At 39.1% G+C, this 10988-nt stretch overlaps 1 protein-coding gene across 1 annotated transcript; it reads left to right on the forward strand.

The window, feature by feature from the left end:
- The first annotated feature begins 1046 nt into the window (after positions 1–1046).
- LOC139130493 (uncharacterized) lies at positions 1047–6723 on the forward strand. Its single transcript, XM_070696271.1, has 2 exons — positions 1047–1125; positions 4414–6723. The coding sequence occupies exon 2, from the start codon at positions 4423–4425 to the stop codon at positions 5890–5892; it is 1470 nt and encodes a 489-aa protein (XP_070552372.1). The 5' UTR covers positions 1047–1125; positions 4414–4422; the 3' UTR covers positions 5893–6723.
- The last annotated feature ends 4265 nt before the right edge of the window (positions 6724–10988 follow it).

Consider the following 10988-nt stretch of genomic DNA (forward strand, 5'->3'; position numbering starts at 1 on the left):
AAAGCACTCGTTCGGCTCAGTATACAGTATTCCCGAGCATGTTGAATAACTCTGCGCTTCTGCCTAACTTTCCGGGGGGGGGGGGGAGGGGGGAGGAAGGGCGCTATCGCTCTCAACACTAAACTGTAAAGTAATTTTGAACACGTTTGTTGTGAAAACAATATGACCAACAATCCATAGCCTACGGAACCTCTAAATCAAAGTGGAACGATATTTTATGCCGTGAATGCTTCTTGTAATAGTATATCATCTTACATCATTGGAAGTCATGTGACTCTGACTGGTACAAATGATAACATCCCAGGCACTCTCGTGATTTCCCCAAAATGCAAAGGTAGGACAAGGGAATGTGAAACCACCGCTGAGATTAAACGCAAACACCACAATAACCCGAAACAATATTTCTAGAAAGAAGACTAGTTGATTATGAACACAATTAGGACAATTTTTAGACAATTACATTTGGAATTTAGTCGTCGGAATTTGTTAAGATTTGCGAAGGAAAAGGTTACAATCGACACTGATCAATTTCAACAAGAGTAAGAGACTGCAAAATAAAATGAAAGTCTACCTTTATTTTACTCTTCATTACCCTTCAAGTTTTCGAAACAAGCGTCCATGAATATTGAAAAGGACTGTTGTGGGATTGCATTGCAATAAAAGGCGAAGAAATATGGATATTTACATTCTTCTTTGTTTTAATTTCGCCATTTCTTTCAAACTGCCTTCAGTCAAAGAACACTTATAGACTTATGGTAGGAACTGCTGTGAGAAAGTACCCAAGGCGAGGAATTAACGGCATTTGTATCTAGTATTCATTTGTGAAATTCGACCCATACTTCTAAGTTACAATCATCAGTGTTCTGGTCCAAACGACGCTTGTGTACAATTAGTATTTCGCATAGCCGTCGGGAGACTTAAAATTTCTTTGTGTATACAATGATGCAATGGTAATTGCGAAGACAATGGTCCCATGGTAGTTGTTCTTCTTTGTAACCGATAGAGTATAAAAGTGGTGGCTAAAACATATACATAGACTAGAACCGCACCACTCCTCGAACAGGCGGAGCAGCATCGCAGCACATCTTATCGAAGAGATACGACTGCAAGACTGGCAGTTAACCGGTAAGATTCTTCTACTCAAAAACGGGCTTCCATGTACAATTTTACATCATTGGAACACATATTTGGTGTTGATTTTTGGATGCTCTGACCTTGATAAATTTGAAATAGCTGTTTTGGTACTTTATCTCACTATAAGGGTTCGCTTGATTCGGTAGGCCTGTACTGTAAAAAGTAATCGAAATACTGCACACAACGTTCTTTGCAAGTTTATCGCCATCTCTATGCTAAGAGCTACAGTTCTCTATCGCTGTTTCTGGCATTGATCTTTACTGACACCATTTATATGGCATCATTTATTCGCTTTTTTATGTGAAAGTTTTATCAGGTTGTTCAATTTGTTAGTGAAATAAAGCTGATGTCTTGTAACTTCAAGTTCAGTGATCATAAATTTCAAAAGTAACAGTATTGCACAACTAATTTTGTCACAGTGCACTGGCGGATTTTTGAGCGAGGAGATTTTTTTTGTTCGTTTCTTCATTTATTTTCAACTATTCAGGATATATAAGTAAGGTTAACTAGCGTAAAGTGCGAAAGAACAGCAAAATGCAAATTACGCTCCAGAATTGTGGGAAAGTGCGATTTAGACAATTACAAAGTACAAAGAAAAATTATAGAATATGTTTCGTGATGCATGTAATTGCGCCATCAAAGTTCATTGTATTGGGACAAAACTGGCAGTATACAGGGGTATATATTGGAGGTTGAAACCACTCCGTGGATCACTAAAAACCTGCGGTTGACGGGAAACATCCTGCAGTTGTCAACTGGACCTTTCAGCGTACCTTGTGAAACCCCATAGCTGACCACTAAAACAGTGCCAAGAGGCTACACGGGGGTGTTTTTTTTAAGATTGCGAGAGGACGTGCTTTCTTCACAAATTTCAAGCTAAAATAACACTTGTAAATTGGAATTCTATGCCTCAAATATGCCGCATCCGATGAGAAAAAGTTTCGAGAATACCTGCGTCAAGTTTCTTTCACAAGTTCTGTTTGCTGTGAGGAAAATCGAAATCTTATATAAGAATTGGTTGTATCAACATTCCTGGAGATCAAGTACTGTACAACTATTCAACTATTTAATTATTCAGTAAATGACGACTGGAAGACAAGAAAACTTCAAGGCTCAATTGGCATTGGTCATTCTTTCCTTTATGAAAGTGCAAAAGACAAATAAAAGACACATAAATCATAAAAGAAACTTACAGGTAATTTTTCCCTGTAGTCGCAACCTTAAAGTCTTGCTTTCGGTACGCGCGTTCTTTCGTTCTGTTGTTCAACGACAGTTTCTGCGACACGACTGCTTCCGAATTATCTGTTACTGTACTTCAAGTACAGAATTTACGCCTCAGATTTGTTTCTAAATCACTTGATATGGTGGTATCTAGTCCACTTCTATAATATTCTGCTGTCTGATTATGTTAACGGTGTTGATAGGTATTTAGGCCAAGGTTATATACAGTGGACTTACGTCCATAAAGGTGTGCCATGGAGAGGTGTGTTAAGAGTACTGGATTTGAAGTTGTACAGCTTCCTTTCTTCTCTCTTGGGGAGTTTGTCATCTTCAGAATCACCACTTCCTTCATATAGTTGTAATGAACTAATTATTGTGTTTATGATCGCCGTGGAAACAATGGCAAGATGACAAGATAACTCTGTGAATTCTGTGTCGCGACACTTTGCATGTTCTCACGGAGATCTTCACAATGCAAAACAAAACATTTCAGAATATTATCGAGTCAACGCAATCTCTCTCTCTCTCTCTCTCTCTCTCTCTCTCTCTCTCTCTCTCTCTCTCTCTCTCTCTCTCTCTTTCTCTCTCTCTCTCTCTCTCTCTCTCTCTCTCTTGCACCGTTGCCCATCTTGCAACGCGCGTCTATCTCACCAATCACCGCCGCCAAATCTTAAATCACGTTTTACATTAACAAGTATATAAGTTTAGCTAAATGACATAAAAAAATTCAGAATAACTGCTTAAAAAATCATTGGGATCAATAAGACTGTCGATAGCGAGACAACACAGTTCAGTTGAGGTAACATTTACGCACATGTCTTAGACACTGTGGTTGAGATATTGTATTCTTGAGAATTCCGCATTGTTGATGTATTACAAGAACATGTGGCACATCAAATTTGTATTCAAGCAAACGCGGAATCATTTCCTTGCTTCTAATGATAACTGACATGCACGGGCTATCCGTCATAGAGAAAACGAGGAGTTATATCAATTATTAGATATTATTCCCTAATATTTTTCTTCGTTCAGCGAAGGAAAATACGAGTGACGTAATGACCGTGTCACCACGAGTCGAAGACGAGTGGTGACACGCTCATTACGTCACGAGTATTTTCCGAGCTGAACGAAGAAAAATATTAGGGAATAATATACTTATCACATGCACAAGCCAAGAATTCGTTATTTTTTGCAAAATAAAATAAGTTTTCCATGACGATTCCGCGTTTAAACTTTTGAACTACTTTAGGAATAATATCAGTACGCGGTGCACAAGTTGTCAATCATTTCCAGTCGTCCCCAGTGTGCGTTAGCGCTCACGTTCGTTCGTGTGTGGAGCAAATGACAGCTCTCGGTCTACACGTAGGCTACCTTCCGCAAAGTTATACTCTATTTCAAAGATAGCATAGTCCTAGAAATTTATCACAGACGAAGATACGCTATTTTTCGGGAACAAATATCGACTGAATCTCGACGGCGCGAACACTGTAAACGTCGCACCTGACCAGTGTTTTGCAATGCGTACGGAACCCACGGTATACGCGACCAGCTTCGAGTTCGTTGTTTCCGCAAATTATTCACGTAATTCCTTCGGAATATACAGGCGGTACGCTCTTGTGTTTACATTGTTCGGATTATTAATGTCGTAGTCTGTGAAAATATCGATTTCATTACATGACTTTTGATCGTGGGAGAAACATCGGCCGCCATGTTGTTTGTTTACATATTTACGAGCACACCGAAGATCGACAAAAAAAGGTCCGACGCACCAAAATTGATGACATAGACGCGGGTTGTCGTGACGTAGAACGACCAGAGAATAAATCCCGTATTTTTTGTTCGGAGACGACAAACTTGGCTTGTGCATGTGATAAACAATGTTAACAACATCCCGAGTGACAGTAAAACATGCGTTCCTGTAATATCAGTCTCAAGACAGCAACCATTGGGGAATGACGGGCGACAAAAGCAGCCCACCAAGCTAAACTATATGTAAGGAATATTTTAATATATGGCAACCTTTCTATAATGGCAGTATTGTGTTTATTTGTCTGACAGAATCCCGAGATGAACCTTCAATTGTCACTACTAATATGCAAGGTCATCTTAACCGCAAACTCTCTCGGTTTACCCGGCAAACAGAGAAGAGAGGACGAGAGCTTTGCACTTCGGCTCAATCCGTATCGAGCAGTGACAGCGGTAGGTGATAGTATTGGGGACTTTCAGCATGAACCAGGAAAAGTTGCCGTTGAAGAGGAACGCGCCACTGAACACGCTGTGGGAGCAGAAGGATCCTTGCCATCGTCAGAGGCAATGTCCAGGCCTGAATGGCATTCAGAAGAAATATATCACCATAACGAGACCAAAAATGACAGTTTGGAAGCTGAAGGGAGATCACAGCTCAATCCTTCCAGACTGTCACAGGAAAAGGATGTGCAGCGCCGAAGAGAAGGCCATCAAGGCAGACTTAATCGTGAGTCCTCAGACGAAACAACTGAAGATAGCAATGTCAGAGAAGGCAAAGAACAACGTGGAAGGAGCGGTAGACTAAGGTCAAAAGAAGGGCCTAAAGAAAGAGGTGAAAGAGTCCTCAATTGGCAAAGGTGGCAACTTTTGAACGGTAGAAGGCAAGAGAGGGGACGTGGTGGCGGACAAAGAACACCCGGACCAGACCATTCGTGGACACCAGAAGAATGGATGGGAGAACTTAATGACCAAGTAGCTGAAAATGGCAGCGACTTGAGAGGAGAGTCATCTCATTTTGACCCTTCAAAAGAAACCACCGAACCATCTGTCACTAATGAATTTCTTGGAAATGGTGGTGATAGAACAAGGGGATATGACAGACCTTTGAGAAGACCACCAAATCATGCTCGATCATCAGAGGAAACAGGTAAGCATGGTGACAGGATAAGGGAAAATGGCAGATGGCGGAGTGGAGAGCCAACTCGTCCCAGTCCATCAGAGGAAATCAGCGAAACCTCCCTTGCTGATGAAAATATGGGGAAACTTGGTACCAGAATGAGAGAAAATGATAGAGAAGGTAGAATAAGGCCCAATGATTCTCGACCGTCAGAAGAAACCAATAAACCTTCTGTCACTGATGGACGGATGGGGAAACCTGGCAATAGATCGAGAGCAATTGGCAGGCGTTGGAGAGCGAGACACTACTATTCTGAACCACCAGAAGAAACAAATGGAACTGCCGAAGCGGAAATATCGAGAGAGATGCGCGGGGGCAGGATGAGGGGGAATCGCCAGAAGGGAAAAGAAGGCCAACGTCAAGCAAGTAACACAGAGGGCAGAAGACGGCCAAGTTACTCGAGTTTATCAGAAGAAACCGATCAACCTATCAGAAATGGTGGTGCCAGAGTGAATGCAAATGGCAGGCAGTGGAGAGGAGGGGCGCCTCGTTCTGAGCCATCGGATCAAACCGATGACACCGGAAACGGCAGAGGAGGGCGCCTGGAGTCATCCCACTCTGGGCCATCAGATGAAGCCACTGGGAATGCTCGAGGGGATGGTGCCATCATTTAAGGGAATGACAGATATAGCACTGAAGAAACTGTCCCCTTACGTAAATCAGGATCAACCAATTGAAGCGAATGAAGAGATTAACAGGGACACAAATGTATACAAGGCAAGAAACACAGAATACCGTATTAGTGGTTCTACAATACTAGGAGAGAATGACTCGAAAGAAACTCATCAAAGCATGCCCATTAATCTCTCAGAAGTTTGATCCTCCCAGACGGTTTCGTCAAGAATCTAAATCACGGTTTGAGAGCAGTGTTTACGAACTTTTGTTTGTTGAAATTCTCTTTTGAATTTTTTTTCGTATGTGCACGTGACGTAGTCAAAATATTAGATTTAATGTTTGATGTGAAAACTATCACTCATATCTGGTTTTCTTGACATTCTCCACCTTCCGTACAATTCTTAATCGTGTTTTCACCTGTGTGGTTAATAAAGTCATGTTATTCACCTCCACAATACTTGATTTTCATTATTATAAATTGGCCCAGAAACTTTTTCTATATGTTACGGTCAGGCCTACCTTTACTCAAAACTACCAGCAGAGCACCATTTGATTTTCCCCACAAGCTTAACACGAGGACTCGTTAGCTTTTAAAGATAATGCTTTCAGCACATACTTACCTTTATTTGTCTGTGAACGATACTCCATGGACAGAGTTACAGTTACTTTGCTTGTTATTGTGATGTATGAACTCAATGATATTCGAGATTGCATGATTGCTTACGCCGTATAATAAATCGCATTACATAATCGGCATCGTTACTATCGTTTGCGGTGACCGTTCCACTACAATAAAGACATTTCTGTCGATGATGCTACTCTTTCAACGGATCACCACATTTTAGTTTCATCCTTTGCTTAGATCAGGGCGTTGGAAAATATCACGAAAATTATAGGTAAACTCTCTCTCTCTCTCTCTTTCTCTCTCTCTCTCTCTCTCTCTCTCTCTCTCTCTCTCTCTCTCTCTCTCTTCTCTCTCTCTCTCTCTCTCTCTCTCTCTCTCTCTCTCTCAAAAACACTATTTCGGACACTATCAGTTTGCTCTCGAGCGGTCAAAACCATTTCGATTTGTTGGAAAAGTACCAATTTGGCGAGCGGAGACATTCATCTTTTTCAAAGCCATTCATTCCCAAACGATTAAACGATTCAATGAATAGCAACCTACAAAAGAGGAATTACACATATATCCGGTCCATATTCCCTCGAGAAAATTTTATCAAATTCACCGTACGCGTGATGGTAAATACGTGAAATTCTGCACTCTTATTTCACAGCTCCGAGTTCAAGTGCCTCCAAACCGACTATTTGCCCTTGTTGGATGTGGAGTTCACAGAATTCGACAATCAATGATGATCTTATCAAAGGTCTAAGTTTATGTTATCTAAAATCCACTGCTTGTATACAGCATTTCCTTATATCGTTTCTTATATCGCAACAATGTGTTTTCGTTCTATGAAAGCTCCACAAGCTGTAACTGTTGATGCACTTTCCTGCTGGTATTCCGTCCTGTTTCTAAAAACAAAACAAAACAAAGTTTCCTGTTCTACTCCAAAAATCATGTCGATATGCAAAGTAGTTAAATTGTCAACGCAGTCTGCGTATGTTATGTCCGATGTTATTGTTAATATTTAAATGTTGGTTTGGACTGGAATTTATTTGAAAACAGAAGCAAACACACGATGTTGTTCGTTTGAATGGCAATATCTTTGTATTTCAGCATAATTTAGGAAGAGCAAGAAAAAACGTACTTGCACTTTTGAACAAAAATAATGAAACTTGCCCTGAAAAATCGGTAAATAGTATCCCGACTATACTCTTTTATCAATGGAATGTGACGTAGCATTGTGCTTTTACGGATGTCTTTATAAATAGCGATTTTAATAAGGATAACGCGATAATTTACAAGCATCGATATTCGTCAACTTTTACAAATGATGACCAATATGACATTTGGGAACTTTGGACAAATGAAGTGAGAGACCGGACTATCAACTTTTTTTTTTAAATATTATTATCTTTATTAGCTTACAGGCCACCGGCCATTGCTTGGAATATATGACAAAGAAATATCACATATCATGATTACACCAAATAAATGTATTACAATGTAAGGAAAAGAGGAAAAGAAAAGTATTGATCTTACACTTCCATAGCTTCTTTCCTTAGTTCAATGCTTCATAAATAAACTTCCCTAAATTACAAAGAATTTTGCTATCTTTAGTAGTAAAAAGCCGTATGAGAGTTTGTTGTCTTCGATTTTCATTCGCCAACATGGCAAAAACTTCTCTCTCAAATTTTGAAAGAGTGGACATTCGAAAAGAAATGAAATTCGTCCTCAACAAGACCTTCATGACAAATTTCGCAGAGTCGCTCTGTGCGATCGAGACCCCTACTACGACCTGATTCAATAGCAAGCTGGTGACTGGAACATCGTATCTGTGACAATGCTTTACGGTATTTATTTACTGTGACAGCTGATATAGAACTTTCAAAATTCGGACGAAACTTAATCTGACAAAGTAAATTCAATCGGCTCATGCTGGACATTTCCCCCCACCATTCTTGTTGCCAGCTATCTTTCATTCTTTGTGTAAAAGTAAAAATAAAATAACGCTCGTTTCCAACACCTTGGTTGATCCATGCATGACCAAAACCATATCTGTTCAGCATTTCTCTAATATGCGTTACCCAGTTTATTTTACTCTATCATCTTCTCTTAGTAACATCAAGTATGAATGTTTTGCAATGCGACTATCTGGCATGGTCAGAAGTTTTAACCACCATTTTATACAACGAGTAAATGTAGAAATAAAGACTGGCATTCTCCCAAGCTCAGCAATCACAGCAACATTGGGAGTACTCCTTTTTACACCCAAATAACGTTTACAGTAATTATAATGAACTCTCTCTATACAGGTGTACATTTGATATCCCCAAACTTCTGAGCCATATAACAAAATTGGAAGGATCATAACATCAAATACTTTAAAATACAGGTTACAGGGCAGTTCTCCAAATTTCCTAGTGAAACGGTTAACAGTAAAAATAGCCTTCTTTGCTTGGTCTGCAAGAGTTTGTGTACCTTATACCAAACATTACGACTCGAGAATACAATTCCTAAATATTTATAAAAAGATACAACTTCAACTTTCACTCCCTTGTAAAACCACTGTTCTATTTTCTTAAGTTTACCGCCATTTCTGAAAGCGATGATTTTTGTTTTGGAGAGATTCACAGTCATTTTACATTTATCCGCAAAAAGACTAAGGACATTCAAAAGTCTCTGCAAGCCTAGTACAGTATATCTGCATACAATAAAAGAAAAACATCTTTCAATTCTTGTGTTATCTGAATTCCCATATACCCTGCGTTTTCAACCATAGTCTGCAGTTCATTTATAAATATAGCAAATAAAAACGGACTTAGAATGCAGCCCTGTCTTACTCCCATTTTACAATCAAAGTTGTCTGTATGATGACGGCCTACTCGAACACAAGACTTTACATCCTTATACATGCTTTTAAGAATAGTTAACATTTTTCCCTGTACACCACTCTGCAAAAGTGACATGAATAGAAGCGTATGGTTGATAGTATCAAACGCTTTCGCAAAATCGACAAAAACAATAGAATCTTCCCCTACGCCTGCTTAAGTATTTCTGTATAATAGAGTACAGGGCAAAAATGTTGTGGATAGTAGAGAAATTTTTCTTAAAACCAGTTTGACATTCAGAAAGTTTTCCTTCAATCTCACCCCATTTAGTGAACAATAGCAAAAGGTTTACTAAAATTACTTAACAGCGTAATGCCTCTATAGTTATTCACATATTTGTATCCCCTGCTTTGTGAAAAGGAACTATTACCCCAACGACCAGCCTTCTGGAAAGCAGCCAGAATCAAAAATTAAATTGAAAAGTTGAACGAGATATGGTAGAAGAATGTCATCAGAGACTTTGAAAAATTCAGCCAACAGACCATCTGCACCTGGGGCTTTACCAGATTTAAGTTTCTGTATAGCGTTACGAATTTCTTGTTCAGTGATGGCATTATTTAGGGTTGGGTAGTTTTCACTATCTGTATCATCAATGGTCGGGTTTTGGTTCTCGGTGTCAGTTGGGATAGAGTGGAAAAGATTTTGAAAATACTCAAACCATTTGTCAGTCGGAATGTCAAGGCCCATACATTTGCTCTTCAGTTGCCTAAATCTCGCCCACATCGAATCATTAGTTTGACATCACTCAATAATTTTGTTTCAATTCATCTTGGTATGCCTTTTTCTTCTCTTTACATACAGATTTAAATTTGTTTCTGCTTACTTTATAATCCTGAAAATCACTTTCTCTATTCAGTATACGGAACCTACGCAAATCCTTATTTTTGGCAGACTTCAATTGTTGGCATTCCATATCAAACCAAGGTACATGAGTGCAATGCTTTATACATTGTTTAGAACTAATTTTCATGTCTTCACCAGCATGATGAAAAATTTCACAAATATACTTAATAGTATCATTAATATCTGCTCTATCGATTGCAGACCTAACAAGGTATCTCAGAGGCTCTGACCCGATTAATAAAGGCATCCTTCAGTTCTGGCTTCCACTTGAATTTGACTATCCCCTGTTTACTATTCCTATCATTTTGGGGAAAGTTCGGGAAATCAAATACATCTGATTGCAGTTCAATCTTAGAAACAATAGGTAAATGATCAGAAAAGTCTTTTTCAAGTACTATAAAGGATATCACAGATGTTACAAGATCGCTGAAATTATAGTGTAATCCACAACGCTATAACCATTATTTGTAATCCATGTAAACTGGTTTGAATATCCGGTTCTTTACGTCCATTTAAAATATGAACATCAAATGTTTTACACAGAGATAAGAGGGATTTACCATAGTTTGATACAACCTTATCTTTTGATTTACGAGGTAGCGTCAGTGTATCAGAACTGTATAAATCTAGTGGCAGGTAATCAACAGAGTCATCTAGTATAAAATCATTTTCTGATGACGTCCTCGCATTAAAGTCTCCGGTTAAAATTATATTTACGTCTGAATAATCTTTCAAAATATCCGCTATACAGTCTTCTAAG

This window comes from Ptychodera flava, chromosome 4, assembly GCF_041260155.1.
Source record: "Ptychodera flava strain L36383 chromosome 4, AS_Pfla_20210202, whole genome shotgun sequence".
NCBI lineage: Eukaryota > Metazoa > Hemichordata > Enteropneusta > Ptychoderidae > Ptychodera > Ptychodera flava.